This window comes from Dendropsophus ebraccatus, chromosome 2 (genome assembly GCF_027789765.1).
Source record: "Dendropsophus ebraccatus isolate aDenEbr1 chromosome 2, aDenEbr1.pat, whole genome shotgun sequence".
Lineage (NCBI taxonomy): Eukaryota > Metazoa > Chordata > Amphibia > Anura > Hylidae > Dendropsophus > Dendropsophus ebraccatus.
This window is the reverse complement of record NC_091455.1, coordinates 94,799,328-94,823,461: the sequence shown is the minus strand read 5'-3', so window position 1 is coordinate 94,823,461 and position 24,134 is coordinate 94,799,328. Positions and strand designations below refer to the sequence as shown.

The 24,134-nt window shown below is 42.0% G+C and overlaps 1 protein-coding gene and 1 pseudogene across 5 annotated transcripts; both read left to right on the top strand.

Annotated features, from left to right (window-relative positions):
- TMEM170B (transmembrane protein 170B) lies at positions 1-18,816 on the top strand. Of its 5 annotated transcripts, none has more exons than XR_011361667.1 (5): positions 1-604; positions 6,802-6,972; positions 14,957-15,054; positions 15,308-15,374; positions 17,570-17,618. XR_011361667.1 is itself a non-coding variant. In XM_069958013.1 (4 exons), the coding sequence occupies exons 1-3, from the start codon at positions 508-510 to the stop codon at positions 15,010-15,012; spliced, it is 324 nt and encodes a 107-aa protein (XP_069814114.1). In that variant the 5' UTR covers positions 1-507; the 3' UTR covers positions 15,013-15,054; positions 17,570-17,641. The 5 variants fall into 5 exon arrangements, 3 of the variants coding, with proteins under 3 accessions (XP_069814114.1, XP_069814113.1, XP_069814112.1); XR_011361668.1 differs by lacking the exon at positions 15,308-15,374 and adding an exon at positions 15,703-15,762 and having other exon boundaries at positions 17,570-17,605; XM_069958013.1 differs by lacking the exon at positions 15,308-15,374 and having other exon boundaries at positions 17,570-17,641.
- LOC138782879 (5'-AMP-activated protein kinase subunit beta-1 pseudogene) lies at positions 10,019-10,802 on the top strand (annotated as a pseudogene).
- Positions 18,817-24,134: the final 5,318 nt, after the last annotated feature.

Genomic DNA, 24,134 nt, shown 5'->3' with positions numbered 1-24,134 from the left:
AGGGGGCGGATGGTGATGCGGTAGCCGGCGTGTGTAGGAGAAGGCTGTGTACAGCTCCATCCCGGCCGCTCAGGCTCCTCCTCTAGGATGATGGTGACTGGGGTGATGATGATGATGAGGGGGAGGAGACATCTGATGGGGATGATGGTGCTGGAGGAGGATGCAGGTTGGCTGCTGGACTCCGTGCAGTGCACACACGGCGGTGCAGCGTTTCTGGCAGCGTTTTGCCCACAGCGGTAGCCCCTGACTGGCTGCCAGCTAGAGCTAGTCGGGCAAGGCTAGGGAGCGCCTGGCAGCAGCAGCCCACCTCCTCAATGTCTCCCCTGCGAGGCTGCTTCTCCTCCCCGGTCCAGCTGCGCCCCCCGCTCATCCCCAGGCCGTCGCTGCTTGGCCTCTTGCTGCTCGAACTCCTTGTGCTGCTTCTGGAGGAGGAGGAGCAGCTGCCTGGGAGCCCTGGGACTCACACGTCCCCTTCTTCCTCCAGCACCTTGCCGGCCGAGGAGCACAATGAGGGCAGAGAAGGAGGACCTGTCAATGATCAACCTGTCTGTGCAGCAAGTGCTGAGCCTGTGGGCCCACGGGACGGTGCTGAGGACCCTGACCGGTGAGTGCCCCCATAGCAACCAGCCTAGAAACGAGAGGGTGACTCACCTCATCCATTGTCACCGCTCCCATACATCTGCCCAGTCCTGCAGCATCTAAGGCCCCATTACACAGAGCAGCTAGGCAGAAGGGTTCGCAGCTGGAGTCCTCCCATATAGACACAACTATCTGGCCTACACAGCCATCACCATGGTCAGCTATGGGCTCTATGGAATGGCACGCCGCTAAAAAATGGGGAATGTATTTAATTGGTAAACACAGGAAAAAGTTTTCAAACTACGTCATTTATAAAGAAATGGCGCCTGAATCCTTCCACAGGGTAACCCCCATTAAAATCAATAGGAGCTTTTAAAAAAACTGCATGAAAATCCACACAGCAGTGATTTTTGAGGTGTTTTTTTCCCAGCTGGGTTTTTTGTGAACCCTGTAGACTTCAGAGAGATCCAGGAACCAGTCCGGCCTCTAGTAGCCGGTAGCTGAATAGTGTTATATACATCTGTGGCTTCCTGGGATTTGCATAGCTCTGATGATAAATCGATGTAAGTTTATAACCCCAATACAAAATGTAACCTAGCCGCCTCATCTATCAAGTAACTGTTTTATTACTGGTGTCTTCTTAACAGGAAGATATAGATACATCCCCCTTCAGCTCCAGCCAAGATGGAGGCCCCCTTTGGCGTTTGGATGCCCCAGTCTCTGGCTCCAGCATGTCACTTGACTATTGGCTTTTGGGACCGACAAGGTCCCCTTGTTTTTACTAGCACGGACATTACATACAATATAGCTCTCTTTTATCTGGTGTTCTTTTTCTCTGTGGTTTATAGTTTGCTGGTCTCCTGTAGATTGTATTCATAATTTATCTGAAATATTGTAATCATTATTTCATCCAAGTGCAGGTGGACAGTAGCACCACAGGACAGCAGTATCATTATGTGGCTTAAATCATCCATGCAACGTTTTTGCTGTTTATTACCACCTCTGTCCGTCATACACCGGACCATTGCATGGCGGAATAAGCCACATAAAGATACTGATGCTTTGTGGTAATGGTGCCAACTTACACTTGTCTCTTGTGGTGGTGGGCAAGCCACCTTGGGCAACGGTCACCACATTCCTCAACAAAGGTGCTGCTTTATCCTCTAGATTCTTCTACATTAGATTCATGTCAGCATGCTGCTCCATGTCGGCCGTCTTATGGACAGACTCGCCACAGAGCAGGACAGCACAGGCTGGAGGAGGGGAGTCTGATATTAGCTCTATGGGGTACCACCCCAGTCAGCACCCCATGCAGGCAATCTGTGACCACCACCACAAAAAATATGCTAGTACAAGTAGAAGAAAAAAAAAGTATAAATTTGGTATCAATGTAATTGTACTGACCCATAGAATGAAGATAACATGTCACTTCCACCCCTTAAATCATTTTTGTCTGGGTTTGCATGACATTGTAAAGTAACATGCACAATGAAGGGTGGAAAAAATTGTTTAACTTGTCCCACAAATATTATATATAAATAATAATTATAATAGCTCGTACGATTCACAAGTACCATGGAACTGTTAGGCAGCTGATTGGTGTGTGTGGGGGGGGGGCAGAAGTCAGATCTCCACCAGTCTGCTGTTGGTGCATTTAGGATTAGGAACTCGATATGAAGGAAAAAAAAAGTTTGGGTTACATACAGTATATGCAGCAACATGATATATTCACATACTTATGTCTCCTATCTCATGGCTTAGAGGGGATTGCTCTAAGTACATTACTCTGGGTTGTGCAAAAGTGTTAGATGAAAGTACATTTTAAATTTAGCCATTGATTCAGGAAACTAATTTTAGTGTCACTTATGAAATGAGGAACAATATTCTTCTTTGCCATTTAGGTAGAAGTAAGAGGTGACTCATATTGTATCATACATTGTTGTGTACATGTCTGAGTTTTATAACGTTTTTACATTTTTAGAAACCTATAGCTCCTGAAAAGTATCAGTCATAAAATCTGTAGGGCAATTAATAACTATTGGAGTGTAGTTTTGTTAATGGGTAAAAATAAAACATTACATTTCTGTGGTTCACCCTTAGATACACTTTGGAATTATAGGGAATCAGTCCATCAGCTCATTTGCCTGCTGTGGGCGACATACATGGGCAGCTATGGACACACCTGTCTCAAGGTTGATAGACTTTTCATAAGTTATAAAATCTAGTTGGCCCACGTTAAAGTGTGCAGGCTGCTGATGTGCTGTAGCATGGCCCACCTCCTGGCCCCACAAAGCTTAGCTTACAGTGCATATTACACAGCACCATAATGAGGGGGAAGTGAGCGCTGAACTGTTAGGTAAGCTGCTTGCTTTCCCCTCGTTCTCCACTTAGATCCTTAGATCGTTCGGGCTGCCCATTGAAATAAGAAGCGGTCTGCTGCCACTACCCCTATTACATGGAGTGAGCAGCTGACATGATCGTGCTGTTTCAACCAGGGCTGTGGAGTCAGAGTTGGTGCTTGTTTTGGCTGGTGTTGGAGTTGGAAAAAATGTATGACTCCAGCTTTAAAGAAAAAATCTTAAAAAAATAAAAAATTGAGTTTTGATGTTAATTTTATTTTTTAAAAGTTAAGTTTTGCTCATCAATATATTTTATGGGCAACATTCTAATAGGACACTATTCCTATTAAATAAGGGTGGTCAGGGAAAAGTTGTCGGTCACTATTTGGCATTTTGTTTCTGAAGTGGAAGAGTCTATTGTGTGGGGGGAGATCTGTGCTGTTCTCTTCCTGGATGCTGGATGACTCTATATGAGCAGCAGTGTAATATGTGTGTGTGTTCACGCTATGGCTGCAGCAGGCTGTGTGTGTGTGTGTGTGTGTGTGTGCTATGGCTGCAGCAGGCTGTGCGTGTGTGCTATGGCTGCAGCGGGCTGTGTGTGTGTATGCTATCACTGCAGCAGGTTGTGTGTGTGTGTGTGTATGCTATGGCTGCAGCAGGCTGTACGTGTGTGTGTGCTATGGCGGCAGCTCTGTGTGTGTGTGTGTGTGTGTGCATGCTATGTTTGCAGCAAGCTGTGTGTGTGTGCTATGGCGGCAGCAGGCTGTGTGTGTGTACGCTATGGCTGCAGCAGGCTGTGTGTGTGTACGCTATGGCTGCAGCAGGTTGTATGTGTGTGTGTACACTATGGCTGCAGCAGGCTGTGTGTGTGTGTGTGCGCTATGGCTACAGCAGGCTGTGTGTGCGCTATGGCTGCAGCAGGCTGTGTGTGCGCTATGGCTGCAGCAGGCTGTGTGTGTGCTATGGCTGCAGCTGGCTGTGTGTGCGTGTGCTATGGCTGCAGCAGGCTGTTTGTGTGAGAGAGGCAGAAATTAAAAGGGTATTCTGGGCAACAGTGAAAAATCCAGGGGGGGCAAGGGGTGGTTGGTTCATAATAATGAAGTCCTATTTACCCCTCCCTGTGCCCTCTTTATATCACTATGTGTGACCCCTTTATATTACTGTGTGTGACCCCTCTATATCACTATGTCTGACCCCTCTATATCACAGGTATCTGGCATTGTTAGCAGTGTATCTTTGTGTATGATGAATATTAGTTAGAAACATAGAAGACTGTCAGCAGGAAAAGACCCCCTGCTCCATCTAGTCTAGTTGTGAGTAGTTCAGGACATGGGAGGCTGGAGACTGGCTGCATCCACTGCACACACAGGAGAAGCTGCTTTATATCTTTCCTCATTCCCTCAGAAGTCGCCCCAGGATCATGTAGGACATTACAGAGAAGCTGCTGAGCCCGTGTGAGTAGGAGTCTGAGTAGGGAGTCGGAGTCGGAGTTGGAGTCGGTCCTGGTAAAATTTAGGAGTCGGAGTCGGAGTTGGAGTCAGAGATGCGGCTTACCGACTCCACAGCTCTGGTTTCAACATGTTGAAAGACCACGATTAGCAGACATCATGCATGTTGGCTGATCATGGTCTTTTAACATGTCCTATTACACCAAATGATTATTAGCCGTAACAATCGGTATTCAGCCAAGTACGACCGATAATCGTTTTGTGTAATAGGGTCTTAGGCCCTGTCTCCAGATCACATGCTATGCCATGCTTACTATGGGGATGGTGCCACATGTAGTAGTGACTTAATGGTGTCACTACGCATACATTGCGTTTGTATCCCGCTTAAATTTAGGCATACAAATTATGCTGTAGCTTTAGTCAACTAATGGTCTATACTTAGATGAGACAGTCTGAGCGTGCCTGAGCTCAGACTGTAATAAATCAGATAAATCAGGCCCATTCATAAATATTTTTGCCTCTATATTGAGAACGCTAGTCCTGGCCCAACTCGGTTTCTGATGACCCAAACTGCCATCTGCTAGAATGGGCTAGCAGACCTGTAGTCAGAGCGGCACCCAGAAATGCACATGTAATATGCTTGTGTGGAAGCGGCCTATAGGCAGAGTAATCTCACAGATGCTGCCAGGTGCCAATAGCTCCCTAGACTCCTGAATCAATCTCTGTTAGAAGAAACAATGTGACAGTCACTAAAATTATATTCCTAGGGCTTTATACTGCTTTTTATGAATCTGTTGACAAGTGGTGGCTTTAGAATACCAATATTATTCCATGTAAGTATGGGAGAAGCAGAAGATAGTAGCCATGAAGCGATCGTCATTCTGACTTATAATTAAATATTTTTAGAAAAGTATGTACTTGACTATACTGTATTTCCACCGTTACATGCAGAATTACTGGTAATCCACATAAGCATTTGACTACCATTAATAATACATTGCATAGCTGAGCTTGTAAAGATCTTGAATTGTAGCCTGTATTATAGTCAAGAGCTGCAGTTTGAGACGTTTAGGCACTGTGTAGTAAGCTCATACAGGAAAAAATAACTCATAAGGGTCACTCAACAAGAACAGTGGAACAATAAGCAGAATTATGAATACAGCTCTGAGATATAACACAGATTGTAATTTAGGATCAGTTAAAGATGTGGGAATATATATAAAGTTGGGCCCTGTTTTTATCACATATACATACGGTATACATTAAAGGGAAACCTTTTGCGCTATTGACGCCAACCTATACATATTTAATTATGCATAAGCAATTTAATTTACATATTTCTTTTGATTAAAGTTCTTGAAAATGGTGGGACGGACAAAAAGTCAGCTCCAGAAAGATGAGGTAGGCTGCAGGGAGATATCAGCAGGTTTGTTTTTTTATTATACTTGTATTAGGAATCTCTCCAGGTTACGGGATGCAGAGTCAAGCTGAGTTCAGACAATGTAAGAGACCAGCCGTTCCTGACCCGGCCGCGTCACGGAACAGCCGGTCTCAGAAAAGATCATTCTGGCCGGTACTGCAGTACCGGCCGGATGATCTTTAGCAACGATGAGTTCCGATGCGGGCACTTCTGTACGCGCCCGCATCAGAACTCCCCACTGCACACTATGGAGCATACGTCCGGAGCCGTTCGCTCCACTGTGTGCACCGACAGGGTTTTCTGTGGCCGCTATTCAATGAATAGCAACAGCAGAAAACTGACATGTCAGTTGTTTGCGGCGCCGCTAGAGATCCCGGCCGGAGCATATACTATCTGTATACGCTCCCGCCGGGATTCCATAGACAGCAAGGTAACGTGTATTTTCATATTAATCACGGCCGTTGTTGCAATCTGCAAAACGGCCGTACTTTTACGAAAATATACATTGTATAAACATGGCCTCAAGCATGAACACACTAGGCCCAAGCTTCTGTTGGCTCGTTCTCCTGATCAGTCACGGACTGAACACTCAGACCCTGACAGATCAAAACTTTTGATGTCTCTGTGACAAATCAAAAGTTTTTACTGACAGGCATGCTAGACATTAATGTGATATCATCAGGGCAAATCCTTTTATGTATATGAATATGTATGTATATAAAATGTAAAAAAGGTGCTGAGCAGATAACATATGTGAGTTAAACCTCCTGAATACATTTGCATCTATGATTATTAAGCTTTTTCTCTAGCTGATGTCTGAGGGATGATGGATTATACTGACAATGAGTCACTTGCATGAAATAATACTTCACTGCTCTTGTAAATCCTCTATGAAGTTGTTATTAGTGGTAGATTGTACTTTATACTAGCTCTGTCCTCACATTCTTCCTGCTGTTTCCCTTTTAGACAAAGACATCTTCAGACCCTTGCTGAATTATTCTTGCTTTTCTTTCAGAGATGTGGTATTGGGTTTTCCTATGGGCCCTCTTCTCTTCTCTCTTTGTCCATGGAGCAGCGGGAGTCCTGATGTTTGTCATGCTACAGAGACACAAACAGGGGAGGCTGATATGTGTGGTCTTGGTCAGCATTGGGTTCCTAGCTTCTGTCACCGGAGCAATGATAACTAGTAAGTGACATCTTGTAGACACTGACCTGTATAGATTACATATTGGGGAATTGTGAATGACCAAAGATGCTCAGATCCACATTTCATATACAGTAAGTCAATAAGCCAGCAGCATTCAGCTAAGCAATGTGCCTGTTCGTGTATCTCACTTATGTAGGTCTTTTGCCTAGTTACAATTATAACAAGACCTCATAGGCAATAAATCAGTGGTCTGCTTTGGGCAGTCCACAGAGTAATGTGTGAACACAAAATAAAAAAAAAACATAATAATAAAGCAAAATAAAAAACAAATAGCCCAGACAATAGACCTCTGGCCTCTGCACCTATCACATGGGTGGACAAAGCTAAAACATGAAGGGCTCTTTTGAGCAGAATAATTAAAGGAGAAGTTGGCGAAAATTTTTTATTAAAGTATTGTATTGCCCCCCAAAAGTTTTACAAATCCCCAATATACACTTATTACGGGAAATGCTTATATAGTGCTTTTTTCCCCTGCACTTACTACTGCATCAAGGCTTCACTTCCTGGACAAAATGGTGATGTCACGACCCGACTCCCAGAGCTGTGCGGGCTGTGGCTGCTGGAGAGGATGAGTGCAGAGGGACGCTCAGTGTCCCTCCAGTGCCCTGTGTCCCTCAGTGTCCCCCTGCCATCATCCTCTCCAGCAGCCACAGCCCGCACAGCTCTGGGAGTCGGATCGTGACATCACCATTTTATCCAGGAAGTGACATCACCATTTTATCCAGGAAGTGAAGCCTTGATGCAGTAGTAAGTGCAGGGAAAAAGCACTTTATAAGCATTTCCCGTAATAAGTGTATATTGGTGATATGTATAACTTTTGGGGGGCAATACAATACTTTAATAAATATTTTTGCCAGATTTCTCCTTTAATCATTCTGCTCAAAAGAGCCCTGCGTGTTCTAGCTTTGTCCACCCATGTGATATCTGCACTTAGAGATTGCATATGAAATTGCATATGAAAGTGCATAAAGGAAGTATAGGATATAAAATGTACACAAGTGTCAATGCACCTGGTGAGAGGGCTAGCAATAGACCTTGGGTGGGCAGTAGCACTAGGAATAGCATGAGGTGCTACCACTGACATTATTGGAAGATATCTTATAACAGAAACAGATCTTTATATCAGTCATATGAGGAAAAAGTGTCTCTAAACTATCTTAAAAGGTATTATTAGGCCATGTTCACACACAGAATTGCAGTTCAGGCACATGAGAACATCTGGACCAATATTTTTTGGGTGATCTCTCTGTATAGAACCCTCCAATACATTTAACAATAATTGAGAACTGTGCCATCTCCTTTTGGATTCCAGATTAGAAAACCAACGACCTTTCTAAATCAAACAACCCATCTAAACAAGAAATACAGAATTCTGCATTTATGTTATTCTCTAGTTTAGATTCTGTTCATACTAGTGTTGAGCATTCATTATGATGGATGACAGATCCTATTGATTGTAATGGGTTTTTTTAACGTTTTGATCAGATTTCTATGTTTTAACAGAAAAGAATAACACAGCAGACTATTCTATTCTGGTTGTCAAAAAGACCTAATAGATTGAACCCTAAGGGCAGTTGGTCATAACCTTCACAACATCTTCCATCCAACAGCACTAATCCCCAATTCTACAACAGTAAAACACTGGGGAATAGTAAAGCCTTTCTCTTAACATAAAAGAAACACTTAAGTGTGTCAATACCATCACACAGTCTTTCATTCTTACCTACTATATTCTTTGATTGTTGCTTTAATGCATTTTTTTTAAATAATCTTATTGTGACATCCAGTGACAGGTTAGTTATCATCTATTGTAGACCACATCTGCTGAGAAAAATAGATGTTACCTATAGAAAAAGAGTAATATGTATGTCCTGTAATAACTTCATCTGCTTTTGAAATATATCATATATTTAAATATATTTTATAAATAATAAATCTTTAACTCCAGTCATGCAAGCTAACTTCATTTTAGTAATCGCCATCTCTGGAGTAAAAGGGGTATTCCAGTGATTTTTTTCCCCCTTTAGACCAAGTGATGTCAGAAAGTTCCAGAGATTTTTATTTTACTCCTATAAAAAAAAACCTTCAATGTTCCAGTACTTACCAGCTGCTTTATGTCCTGCAGGAAGTGATCTATTCTTTCCAGTCTGACAAAATGCTCTCTACTGCCACCTCTGTCCATGTCAGGAACTGTCCAGAGTAGTAGTACATCCCTATAGAAAACTTCTCCTGCACTCCAGACTGAAACAAATACACCACTTCCTGCAGTACATACAACAGCTGATAAGTACTGGTAGACATGGGATTTTTTTTAAAGAAGTACATTACAAATCTCTTGACACTTTCAGGTACCAGTTGATTTGATATTTTTCCCTTTAACAGTGAGAAAATAAATATTTGACACACTGCTCATTTTGCAAGCTTTCCCACCTACAAAAAATACAGAGGTCTGTAATTTTTATGGAAGGTACACTTAACTGTGAGAGACAGAATCTGTTGAAAAATCCAGTATCAGGCCATGTTCACACTTTGTATGACACTGGCCGTTCCGTATTCTGGCCGAGTCACGGAACGGCCGGTGTTAGAAAAGATCAGTACCCGCCAGATGATCTTTACAGCCGCTGAATTCGGATGCGGGTGCATCCGTGCACGCCTGCATCTGAATTCCCCGCTGCACAAAATGGAGCGTGCGGTCAGAGCTGCTCGCTCCATTGTGTGAATTGACAGGGTTTTCTGTGGCCGCTATTCATTGAATAGCGCCCGCAGAAAACTGACATGTCATTTCCTTGCGGTACCACTAGGGATCCCAGCCAGAGTGTATACTATGTGTATACACTCCGGCCGGGATTCCTTAGAAGGTACCACTACATGAGTACCGTAGTAATCACAGCCGTTGTTACAATGGCCGTGATTTCTACAGAACTTACATAGTGGAAACATGGCCTCACATTGTATGATTATTAAATAATTAGCATTTTATTGCATAATATAAGTATTTGAAAACTTAGTTTGTCCTACAATCAGTATGGGGAACACTTGTAGTGAGCGACCCAGACTTCTAAAGGGGCGAAGGGACAGAGGCAGGGGTGCCACCAGGGAGGATGACAGGACTAAAATCCTGATGGATAGCCCAGAGGAGGTGACTGTGTACCAAGCAGAGGAGAACAAGGTACCACTGGAAAAGGAATGAGTTCCTTGCATGGCAGCAAGATCTAGAGGTAGATGATAAAGCTCCAACGTAGGCTCGACCTACTGAATTTCACTGGACTAGCAGAGGGCAAGAAATTTACTTAGCTGGATCATTCAATAACTGAGGCAAGATTCCTCTTATCAGAAGCCACAACAACTTTGTTGCATATTAGACCTGCCAAAAGGTGACTACCAGTATCAGTTTTTTGTCAATGGCTTTGGACACATGATTCTGTAGTAGAGTCAGTAGTAACTAGCCAGCTCTTCACTATAAACGATGTCATACTGTGAAGAAAACCAATTTTTAAGTATTTGATGTCTTAATGGTGGATTGTGAAAAAGGCTCTGATGTGTCAGAGTTGTCCAGCTCTCCACCTAGTCCATACCAGCAAGTTCCATATAACTGTAAGCTAGAAAAATGTTTCAAATCTCCTCCTATCCTTCCACCTCATCTACTGCAAGTTATCCTTATCAAAGACACTGGCATTTCTCGTGATGCAGCTTTGCTTTCAGAACCATATTATGTTATGTTAAATTACCTATAGGCCCTTTCAATCAAGGATGGCATGATGGTATTAAGTAGGGATGGTCCGAACCTGCCAAGGTTCGGGTTCGTATGAACCCGAACGCTCGGCAGCAGATTCACGCTGTCTGCCTGCTCCGTGGAGCGGGTGGATACAGCGGGAGGAACGCCTGGAAAACTGGGATATAGCCTATGGCTATGGCTGTATCCCAGTTTTCCAGGCGGTCCTCCCGCTGGATCCGCCCGCTCCACGGAGCGGGCAGACAGCGGGATTCATTACCGAGGGTTCGGGTTTGTACGAACCCGAACCGAACTCCGTTCGGACCATCCCTAGTATTAAGTGTTACCGTAACAAAAAGAAATATGTCACCACATTCCTGTACAAGCCAATATGAGCTGCCGACATAGACTGTTCTCACTTCCATTTGTGCCTTTTCAAACTTTTTTTTTACATAATAAACGCATTAAATATTTGCGAATTTAAAAAAAATAAGTAAATTTAAAAAAAAAAGGAAGTGCTCCTACTTTGCACTAAGTACCTGTATTTAGAGATGTGCAAAGCAGGCCTTCTTAAAGGACAACTCCCGCGGGACCCCCCCCCCAAAAAACACACACAGACACCATACTCACCATCCCTCCGGTGACGATCCCCAATCGATTCGCCCGCCTCTCCGTCGCCGCCGTCCAGCGATGTCTCTGACTTCCGGGTCCAAAGGAATGGAAAAGGCTGCCAGTGCGCTTGCGCACCGGCAGCCTTTTCATTGGCTGGAGCGCATCACATGGCTTCCAGCAAGCTCAGCCAATCAGGGCTGAGCAAGCTGGAAGCCATGTGATGTGCTCCAGCCAATGAAAAGGCTGCTTGTGCGCATTTGCACCAGCAGCCTTTTCCATCCCATTCACTTTGTATGAAGACGCCGAGGAGGAAGAGGACCCGGACCGCCCCCCGGCTCTGACCTTGTCGTCACCAGATGCCGCCCGGGAAAAGAGGACCGTGACGACCGTACTAGGTAATGTATACATTCTTTAACTTCCAGGGGGGGGGGGGGGGGGGCGGAGGTCCGAAAGTGGGGGAAGGGGGCCAGACCGGGTATTTAACCACATTACAAAGTTATATAACTTTTCGTGGGAGTTGTCCTTTAAAGGACAACTCCCACAAAAAATTTTTTTTGCTCATTTAACACACATTACAAAGTTATATAACTTTGTAATGTGGTTAAATACCCGGCCTGGCCCCCTTCCCCCACTTTCGGACCCCCGACCCCCCACCCCGGAAGTTAAGGAATGTATACATTACCTATTACGATCGTCACGGTCCTCTTCTCCGGGGCGGCATCTGGTGACGACGACGTCAGAGCCGAGGGGCGGTCCGGGTCTTCTTCCTCCTCGGCGTCTTCATGCAAAGTGAATGGGGATGAAAAGGCTGCTGGTGCACATGCGCACCAGCAGCCTTTTCATTGGCTGGAGCGCATCACATGGCTTCCAGCTTGCTCAGCCCTGATTGGCTGAGCTTGCTGGAAGCCATGTGATGCGCTCCAGCCAATGAAAAGGCTGCCGGTGCGCAAGCGCACTGGCAGCCTTTTCCATCCCCTGGACCCGGAAGTTGGAGACATCGCTGGATGGCGGAAGGCGGCGACGGAGAGGCGGACGGCGGGCGAATCGAGTGGCGATCGTCACCGGAGAGATGGTGAGTATGGTGTCTGTGTGTGTCTGTGTTTTTTTTTTTTGGGGGTCCCGCGGGAGTTGTCCTTTAAGGTTCGTAGAGGAGCATAGAGAAGGTGGATACTGCCGGAGGACCGCCAGGAAAACATCGATACAATGGATAACCTTAATGAAACCTGCTTCACTCATCTCTACCTGTATTATTTTCACCTATTTGAGCTCATTACCTGTATAAAAACACCTTTACAAACAATCACACCCTAACCTCTCCTCTATGGCCAAGACTAAAGAGCTGTCTAAGGACACCTGGGGCACAATTGTAGACCTGCACAAGGCTGGGACAGGTTGCAGGACAAGGCAAGCAGCTTGGTGAGAAGGCAACAACTGTTGGCACATTTATTAGAAAATGGAAGAAAAGCAGAATAACTATCAATCTTCCTCACTCTGGGGTGCCATGCAAGATCTCCATTTGTGGGGTAAGGATGATCCTGAAAAAAGTCAGGAATCAGCCCAGAACTACACGAGTGGAGCTGGTCAATGACCTGAAGAGAGCGGGGACCACAATCTCAAAGATTACCGTTAGTAACACACTACACCGTCATTGATTAAAATTCTGCAGGGCACGCAAGGTCCCCTTGCTCATGCCAGCACGTTTGGAGAAAGAAGATGGATAAGTACAACCTCAAGAACACAGTCCCAATAGTGAAGCATGGGGTTGAAACATAATTTGTGTGCCTTTTTGCAAAAGAGACAGGACAACTGCACCAAATTGAAGGAAGAATGGATGGGGCCATATATCCCAAGATTTTTTCCAATAACCTCCTTCCCTCAGTAAGAACATTGAAAATGGGTGGGTCTTCCAGCATGACAGTGACCCGGAACACACGGCCAGGGCAACTAATGAGTGGCTCTGTAAGAAACTTTCGAAGATCCTAGTGGGGCCTAGCCAGTCTCCAGTTCTGAACCCAATAGAAAATCTCTGGAGGGAGCTGAAACTCAGTTGCTCAGCGACAGCCCTGAAACCTGAAAGATCTGGGAAGATCTGGGACATAATCCCTGCTACACTGTGTGCAAACTTGGTAAAGAACTACAAGAAACTGGAGATTTTTAGGTGGATAATTGTTTAATTCAGTGTATAAGAAATTTCCATAGGAAGACAATAAGGAGGTTGTTGGATGGTTGGAGGACATTGAGTAACAGGATACTCATGTGAACATAGGGAGAACATTGAGTTAGGAAGGTTTTCCTAATTTACCTCTGTGACATGTTAGTCAGGTGATCAGATTTACACGAGTGGGGATCAGACAACTGTTTAGCTGATGGAATCTAAAACCAGTTTGATATCTTTGTGACATTTTGTGGTAAAATATTATAAATACTAAAAAATAAATAGAGCCTCAAAATAGAGCAAGCAAAATAAGCTTTACTGAGGACTGGTACAAGTAATTACAATTGTGTATTGTGTCGCTGAATATGTTGGCATCAGAGGATTTATCAGTTCCCCAGACATGCTTTTGGTGGTAGATGTTTACATGCCTCATACAATATTCCTAATTAAAAGCCCTAGCATTATGTGTCCATATGCACAAACAATATATCAAAGCCTACTTTTAACAAAACATACTGGACAATAACAATCAGTATACGATATTGCATGAAATACATCTTGAAGACTGAGCATACAGACCACCATGGGGTGGGTGCAAACCAGTATAATAGTTCAATTACAGATCCTAGTTTTGTACAATAATCACTGGGCATTGCGAAAATATGTAGATGTAGACTTGCAGGAAAGGGAATGTAGATACTGTATATGAAAATGGGGAACCAATATCCCTAATGCATGCTACATAACCCTCACTGAGTCTAAGATAACAAAATCACTAATAATTAAGCAGATGAACTCAGCAAAAAATCAAAATGTTACTGCATATCATTCCACCACACCACTCACCCGACATGCTTTTCACCTACTGCTTTTTCAAGGGTCAAAAAAGCAGTACACAAAACATGTGTCGGGTGAATGGTGTGGTGTAACAATATACGTAACCACTTTAATTTTTTTCTGGGTTCATCTGTTTAATTATTAGGGGTTATCTTAGGGCCCTATTCCACGGGACAATTACCGTTCAAAAAAATCGTTAGATCATTCACAATTGAACTATAATCATTTTGTGGAATAGCAGACAACGATTAAATGACCAACGAGAAATCGTTGGTCGTTTGATAGAATTTGGACCTATTTTTATCATTGATCGTTTGCAAATCGTTTGCACATCATTCAGTGTAATAAGACACCATTCAGTCGTTCGCAGTAGCGGCGACAGGACAACCACAAGAACGATCATAAGTAACGATCATCGTTCTATGTAATTGGGCGAACGATTTCAGGTCGTTCACCATAGTGGTCTTTTGAGATCATTTATCGTTAATCATCGAAAAATATATTGTTGCTTTTATCGTCATTTGTGTAAGATGTACTGTATTTCATCTAATAAAGTATGATGATTTTTAGAATATTGTCTGGCCTTGTCCAGTTTTGTCAAAAGCAGACTTTGATGCTTCATAAAATAACAATGTATCTCTTTTTAGGTCGCTACGTTGTTTGTCTCCACCTAGGGGCACGGTGTGATTACAAATTCTTGTAGTATCAGACTCAGTAAGGAAACGTCCCTTGGATAAAGAAAATAGTAAGAGCCAGATGTCAGTTTACCTATTTCCAGGAAGTATAACCAAGGAATGGTACAATGCAGAATGCACCAGAACCGTTATTGTATGGGGAATACATGTAACTAGAATAGACAGCCAATAAATCCTCCTAAATGCTTTACCCAGCAGCACTAAAGACACATAATCACTCACAAAAGTCCAAACCACATTTAACTTAATCTAACAGAAATAATATTAACAAATAATGGTTGATAATTTTCTCTTTCATAATAGGTAAAAACCCGTCCGCAAAGATCATCTATAGTCCGTGTATACACTTACATGAAATAACTTAGTGAGGGTGGGTATTTGTCTAAAATTTGTCTGCTTTAAAACTGGGGTGTCAAACTCAGCGTTAGCTTTGGCTGTCCAGGCATGATGGGAATTGTAGTTTTGCAACAGCTGGAGGGCCTGAGTTTGACACCTGTGCTTTAAAAGTATCTCAAATACTCATATGGTGTATGGGTAATTTTCATAGGAAGACAATTAAGTTGTGAACTGTTAGAGGAAATAGGAACAGGAAACCTATGTGAACATAGGATGGACATGCCAAGTTTCTGTAGATAATTGCCCTGTTTACAGTGGAATTCTGTCTGTGCCATTGTTTTTTTTTTATCTCTACTTTACAGAGTTTGTCCTAAGTTTTAAATCTCAGTACTGAAAGCTCTCACAAGCAGGACGTCATCATGGTGAATATGGAGAGGTGTTATCTATATTCGGTTGCACTGATTCTAACCCTTTTTTCTTTTGCTGCTCTCACCCATTCCCAAGATATGGGGGTTTTACTATTATGTTGCCTATGTGCACTTATTCCCAACTTGTCAGATAGGCAGGGCTGTGTTAATAAGGCTGAGAGTATGAAGCAAGCTCAGAGAGGTGTGAATATGAGGCTGAGGGCGACTCTTACCCTCCCCAAGAGCTGAGCATTACACCCCTTTTTGAAATAAAGTTCCCTCCCTTCTGACTAATCGAGAAGAAAAGTCCAGATAGTCAACCGAATAATAAAATCTCTATATCTAGGAAACAAGGGGGGCATTTCAACAAGGTGAAAACAGCACCAGGATCAGAACAGAGGTTACAACATGATATAAGCACAGATCCTCTTTAGAAAAATGTTGAAAACACAACTTTATTTTATTTTCATTATTTGTAGAGCTAAAATCTGTAATGCACTGGCAGAATGAACCAGCTGGTAACTGGAACTAACCCACAATGAGGGATTGGACTAATTGTATACGTCTTTATTCTTATCTGAATATTTACTAGGGGATCAGATCACATTTATATAACCCTCCATTTTCGTTTGTGTATTTAATAATGCATTCACAGTTGTTAAATTGTAATTTCTGGAAAGATTTTTTTTTTTAACTTCTGTACAGCTGAAGTCTTAAACTTCAGCTCAGTGACTCACAAAATAGCTAAAATAATCCTCTTTCCTCTAGTTCTATTCTAAAAATAGGTAGATTTCAGTAGCACTGATTTCCTTTTGTCGTCATAAAATGAATTTTAAACAATGAATGACATACATATATATATATATATATATATATATATATATATATTATTTATTGTAGATCATTTTCATGCTATTTTTTTTATGTTTGTCAACCTTTGTCTAAAAATTTTTAAAAAAGGAAGCAGCAATAATGAATATTTCTCAATGGATATGGTATAGTGCCAACACGGTGGTGCTATACAGATTGCATAGCAACCAGTCACAGCAAAGTTTTCCACTCTGGTAAAATGGAAGCTGAGCTGTGATTGGTTGCTGTTGTCAAGTTTAAATCAGTTTCTATTTTACACATTTATACATTTTGGGCCAAAGTTTTTAAAGGTAACCAATTACTACAAAATTTCCCCATCAGCTATAAATACATGATTATTTGGCTCTGAGCACTGTTTTAAGCCAGATAAGTTATCGCCATGAGCCTTACTTATATGGCCCAAAAACATACTTTGCAAGTCTTACCTATGTAAGCATTTTTTCCCTGTATCTGTCAAGTTCTTAAAGGTGTTATCCAGCGCTACAAAAACATAGCCACTTTCTTCCAGAGACAGCACCGCTCTTGTCTCCAGTTCAGCAGGAGTTTTGTAATTCGGTTCCATTGAAGTCAATGGAGCTTAATTGCAAGAACTGGAGACAAGAGTGATGCTGTCTCTGAAACAAAGTGGCCATGTTTTTGTTGCACTGGATAACCCCTTTAAGTCTAGCTAGAATGGGTAGAACATATGGCAGCACAAGGATGAGTTGGATTGTGTTCATGCAGAAGCTGACTTTGGATCTGAACCCCAGTACTTTATTATGTTGTCAAAATGCCCTTTGCAAGAAGCTTTAAGAGTATTATAACTAGGCAGACCTGTGTAGAATAGTGCCCAGTAAGACACCATAGTAGAACTGGTGGAAGAAGTTTCTGAAACAGTCTGCATACAACTACCTAGTTAGAACAGATAGGGTTCCGATCCCATGTGGATGAATAATACTTTCTCTCTTTACAGGTGCAGCAGTTGCAGGCATTTATCAAGTTGCTGGAAAGAACATGGCTCCTCTAGAAGCGTTAGTGTTTGGCGTTGGACAGACAGTGCTGACTGTAATCATTTCCTTTTCACGTGTTATTGCCACCCTCTAAGGCATTCGGAGTGAAAGAGGATGGGTCTGCTCAGAAGGAAAGTAACTGCACATATTTTGTTAGGTACATAATGTTGTAGTGCAGACCACTACTCATTGTGTCATCATGAAAATGAATATCTTGAAGAGTGACCTGCGCAGCAGAACTTCACAATTTAAAGGGAAGATCATCTCTTCACAATAAAGTGGCTTCCGGTTGCTAAGCTGTTGCACTAATAAATTGTCTAGCACCTCACGTGCCTCAGTCACAGGCAAGGAGCGGTACATTTTCTACAGTGCTGTAGGAAGGAGCGCCTTGCTGAACTGGTCTGGCCATCTGGTCCTCTAGTGATGTGAGCATGGCAGTGGTGTACAGTGTTGTTCTGAAGATTTCATTATATCACATGAGATGAGATTTTTGATTACAATACCAAATAGTTATAGAAGAGGGTTTTCTGAGGTACGGACACTGACATTGGAGACCCCAGAACACTGTACCACTGTTGTGTGTAAATGGAAATGGTGAAAGGCTCATATGTGCCAAAATGTTTTTGTATGTTTTTTATGATTTTACTTATTGATGATGATATGCTGATTATTGGTGATATGATTGTGTTGAAAGTGAAAGTATTTAGCAGTGTTACATATATCATTATCAACCCTGAAACCAGTGTTGTTTTCTGACTTAAGTTAAAGAGTCCCTGTTGCTTTAAATAAAAACATTGACATATCCTAGAGACATGTCAAAAGTTTTGATCAGTCGGGATCTGGGTGTTTAGACCTCCACCGATTGTTAGATAGAGCCAGGAGGACCTCACTCCTCCTACTTCATCCGCTTACTGCAATCTCTGTCTGCAGGAGATTATCTGCATCTAAAGTGGGGTCTGAATGCCCAGATCCCGACGAATCAAAGCTTTTGACATGTCTCTAGGATATGTCTCTTTTTTTTAAGTGACAGCGATCATTTTAAATGATATAATAAGATTTTTCAGTATATTTCCTTTGTATTCTGGCAACTAGGAGGCTCTGTTTACATACTCTGAGCCATCTGTAAAAAGTAGACTTCAGGAATAGAGATGAGCGAACCAGGTTCGAGTTCAAGTCGATCCGAACCCGAACGTTTGGCATTTGATTAGTGGCGGCTGCTGAACTTGGATAAAGCTCTAAGGTTGTCTGGAAAACATGGATACAGCCAATGACTATACCCATGATTTCCACATAGCCTTAGGGCTTTATCAAAGTTCAGCAGCCACCGCTAATCAAATGCCGAACGTTCGGGTTCGGATGGACTCGAGCATGCTCGATGTTCGCTCATCTCTATTCAGGAAGCTTTCCCAATATATCCCAGACCGAAAGCTACCAGTGCTACTTTATAGGCAGATGGTGATGTCATCAATAGGATCACATATAAAAAAAAATCTGTGTCCCTAGAATAAAATGCTCTACTGTTACACAAAACAGCTGTTCCTAACTAGGCCATATTTTTCAAAAGGAAGTCCATATGGAATACATTAGTTGTCCTATGGATTGGAGCTTTTTCGACATAGTTTACAAACAGTGTGTGAACAGAGCCTTAGCCTAGCATATATTTTGTAATGCTCATCTTCCGAAAAGATCAATCCAGAAAGGAAGCATTTGACAAGTGACCTCATGCGGGCAGTTACTACTAATGGATTCTGGCACCTGGCACAGCTATGTGCATGGAGAATATACTGAGATATACAAATTTCAATAGAAATAAGGCAGTTGACATAAGCACTTAGGCTGCGTTCACACTACGTATATTTCAGTCAGTATATGTATATTTCAGGCAGTATATTTCAGTCAGTATTGCAACCAAAACCAGGAGTGGATTAAAAACACAGAAAGGATCTGTTCACACAATGTTGAAATTGAGTGGATGGCCGCCATTTAATGGCAAATATTTGCTGTTATTTTAAAACAACGGCTGTTATATTGAAATAATGACAGCTATTTACTGTTATATTGCGGCCAACCACTCAATTTCAACATTGTGTGAACAGATCCTTTCTGTGTTTTTAATCCACTCCTGGTTTTGGTTGCAATACTGACTGAAATATACGTAGTGTGAACATAGCCTTAATCTGTATAATCTGTAATGGTAAATCATCTATCATAAAGATGTAGCAGAGCTAAGTTTGCATCTAGCACAACTTTATGCATCGTCTGTGCATTTTCTGTTTGGAGCCTCATTGACATGACAAATACGGCTCTTCTGCATCTATATGTTGACAACCTTTAGTTTTCTCTGTTCCTAGCAAAGAACATGATATGATAATTATAAATGTGAATATTATCCCTAAAGCTTTGATTCCTAAAGTATGACTTGTTTTTTTCACTCTTCTTTCCTTAGTTTCAAGGGTTTAGGGCAAGAAACATTGGTTTGGCATTTGGTTTGTTTGTTTTTTCCTCCTAATGAGATGCTATCTCCAGCTATGTGTCTGCAGGAGCAATAATATAGATGCAACTAATGTAATAGTGGGATGTAAGGACAAGTTGCGGATGAGCATTGTGCACTATTAATATATCACAATGATATTTGCCATTATTACTATATTTTCTCTCTGAGGTTCTCTAAATGCATGTTTAAAAAAATGCCTGTTTTATATGCCTTTAGTCCCAATATTTAATCTAAAATATGATAACCAGAAAATAAAAGTGGTATGAGTTAAAGTGTATGTTCCCCTGTAAGCTGCCCTTTAAAGTTTATATCATAAAACTGTTATGCATTGCTTGACATCTTGTACTGATCCTGACTTGCTTCATGGATCCAGAGCAGTTCTGCAGGATTTAGAGAATGAATCTCCCAGCATTCTTTGCCGGCTCTGGCTTTGTATGCATTCTAGAGTAGTAGTTTATTTCAGGTTTTGTATGTAATGCTTCTGCTATAGGAGCTTAGTTAAACTCCTTCTTGGCAGTTTCCAATAACCAGCAGTCCTAGGCTATAATACAATAACAAACAAGTAAAAGCTAAGTAATATAAAAATATTCAGCTTCATGTAGAGGATCTGCGTGCGCATGTTTCAGTGGGGATCAGGAAAGAGAGAGCTGTTTGCTGGCACTTACGTCGTCATGCGTAAGGCCAGTGTCAGATGTGTATGTAATTTGTGCCCCATACGAAGTCCCATAATAACTCAAAAAATGACTGAATGTTAAAAGCTTAAAGGAAAGGGCACTTGGAAAGAAATAAGCGTTAATTGTGGTGATAGGGGAAGGTTCCAGCTCACACACGCACACTTCCTGTTTGTATCTTCTGAAAAGTGTTATGTGGCCACTGGACCTTCACCAAACTCAAGAACAAGAGAGCCCCAGACTCCTCCCTGATCAGTGGTTATTGCTGGGAGAAGGTTCCTGTGAGTCCTCATTTTTTACTGCAGGAGAAGAAGCATTACATGGCACTGGTTAACCCCTTCTGATATTAAAGCTACCCCAACAATTTGGCTGCTGAAACTGAGTGGCCATACATTTCTTAGTAAAAGTTAAGTGTTAGTACTAAAGTGTAGGACACCTTTTAAAGTTGATGTTTTTTTTAATGTAATACAATGAATTGATTGTACACACCAAACTCAACCCTTATCAAAAGGCATCCTTTTAATCTATGCAAAAAAAAATCTAATATCTGTTTGGAAACCAACTAAACACTCCAAAATTAAAAGCAAAGAATCAATTACAATTACCAGCCATTTGTAGGTCACTGTGTAAGAAGACTATCTTAGCATTAACAACTGACAAAAAAGAGTCTAAGATGTTAGGTAGTGCTATTATTTTATGTTTTTACCAAGTGTTTAATTTATATTTAATTTAAATTTAATTAAAAAAAATAATTTACAAAAATACGTTATCAGTATTACACAGCTGTTTTGAATAATGTTCTTTAGCAAAGAAGGTTTATAACGATATCAGCGTAATATGGCAGAGGTCAGAATCTGAAACGATCACAAGTAATGGCATATCCTTGAAATGACCCTTTAAAGTGAAGGTCCAACACTATTTTATCTTGTAATCTTAATCACTTCAAAATTCTTAGCCAACATTTTTTTATGTATAGATATAGAGGTCAGTGCTTCCTTTTCTTGGTGCAGAGCTCCAGATATCCAGCATAGATATACATTGAAAAGATTTCATGCTGGATATTTGCTGCAACCACTAGAGGTAGCTTGGGAGTAGAAATGAGTTAATTTACAATACAAAGGGAATGTTACAAAGGCTTATATGCCGGCTGCCTTTGAGCTCTGCGCAGTTCCCTGCCGCTCCACCCTGGGTGCCTGGAAAAACTGTATCCAGTCCTTGAAACTGGGAGACGGTTTTAGTCCAGTGTATTTTTTGTTTTGTCATATGTTATGTACTATATCCTGTTCATATGTACAATGCCTATTAAAGGAGAAGTCCAGCAAAAATTTTATTAAAGTATTGTATTGCCCCCCACCCCCCAAAAGTTATACAACTTTATATTTTGTTATATTTCCCTGCACTTACTACTGCATCAAGGCTTCACTTTCTGGATAACATGGTGATGTGACGACCTGACTCCCAGAGCTGTGCGGGCTGTGGCTGCTGGAGAGGATGATGGCAGGGGCACACTGAGGGACACAGGGCACTGGAGGGACACTGAGCATCCCCCTGCCATCATCCTCTTCAGCAGCCACAGCCCGCACAGAAAGTAAAGCCTTGATACAGTAGTAAGTGCAGGGAAAAAGCACTTTATGAGCATTTCCCATAATAAGTGTATATTGTGAATATAACTTTTGGGGGGCAATGCAATACTTTAATAAAACATGTTGCTGGACTTCTCCTTTAATCAGCACAGAATATTGGGATAAAAATGAGATGATGGAATCATTGTAGGGTGTTAGGTCTTGGGTATTTATCTAGTGGTTTTCCCAGTGTAAACATGCTAAATGCTAGAATGCTACCACACATCTGTCATTTGAGGTCACTGAGACGTCGTCATTTTGTCGTATTGAGGATAACTAAAGGGAGGGATTTCTAATGACTCTGTTACCTCCAAAACTACAATAATCAGTAAATAGTTCAAAATATGCGGATTCCAAACCAGTAATTTTTATCTTTCTATTCACTTGCGTTGCCCTGCTATTAGTTCACTAGTGTCAAAGAAGTCCCCTCTAATATATCGCTGAGCTTAGTAGCCTTCTCTATGCATCAGCAAGCACAGTTTGCAGACTTACAGCTAAGGAATCAAAGTGAGAAGAAAGAGCAACATTTGTGAATTATGTATGTATTGCTGTAGTTTAGGGCTTAGGTTTAGATGGATGGAGCATTACTTCCAAGTGTCCACCCAAATCTTCATATAATTGTGAGCTGCATGTTTATCTTTTAAAATGCTAAAAAAAATAGTTGTTGGCATCTGCAAGTCAGAAATAAGTTGTAGAGCTATGTAACACAAAAAATCACTAAGACGCTATTGAGACTCAATATTTCATCTTTGGGCACATGTCAGTAGAAACATTATATCATATTGAGATTTCTAGGAGATTGTACTTTGACTTCAGCTGTTTTATTAGAATTTACACAATACAGAACAATCAATTAATTTTGATAAAATATCACCATAGACTGTAATACTAAAATTCCCTTTACTGATGCGGTCTAATGGAGATGGAAGACACTGGCATACCATCTTTCCTCTCTGCATGGTGAACCCCCCCCCAAACCACTTGAACCTATGGATAGCTGCTTTTAATCCAAGATCTGTCCTGGTGTTTGTTCAGCAGGTGATGCAGTTATTGTCCTAAAAAACAACTTTTAAACTTGCAGTCCTGTGTCAAATTGGCATGGCCTACAGTGTGTGTCCGCCCTAGGATTGCAACACCACTCAGTCCCTCCTCATCACTAGGAATGCCCCCGGGCAGGATTTTTCCTATTCCTCACCTGAACACTGCACAGATGCCACAGATCCAGCTCATGTGCAGTGTTCACACAGGTGATGAATACCAGAAATTGTTCTTGGGGCATTACTAATGGTAAAGAAGACGATGAGGAGGAACGGAGAGGTGGTGCAGGTCTAGGGCATAGACACTCTAGGCCATGCCAATTTGACACAGGGCTGCAAGTGTAAAAGTATTTTCTAGGACAATAACTGCATCACCTGCCGAACGGACCCAGGACAGATCTTGGATTAAAAGCAGCTATCCGAAGGTGTAAGTGGTTTGGGGGGGGGGGGGGGTCAGATTGTGGGTACAGAGTCGCTTTAACAATATGCTCAAAAGCTGATCAAAACAGCTAGAACCCGTATTGCCAGGTGTTTTGGTTTGCCAGCATTTATCCCTCACATAAGTGTGATGACCTTAAATGGGGGTTTCCGACCAGTATAGACAAATGAGCTATCCTTAGCATAGCTCATCAGGCACTCATCAGTGCCGACACTCTTGAATGGGTAAGAAGCAGCTTGTTTCCGTTCAATGTGTAGCGTTGGCG

Coding starts and splice junctions, on each gene's coding strand:
- TMEM170B (XM_069958011.1), top strand. CDS start 508: ATGAGGGCAGAGAAGGAGGACCTGTCAATGATCAACCTGTCTGTGCAG. Junction 605..6,801: donor GGTGCTGAGGACCCTGACCG/GTGAGTGCCCCC, acceptor CTTTTCTTTCAG/AGATGTGGTATTGGGTTTTC. Junction 6,973..17,569: donor CACCGGAGCAATGATAACTA/GTAAGTGACATC, acceptor CTCTCTTTACAG/GTGCAGCAGTTGCAGGCATT.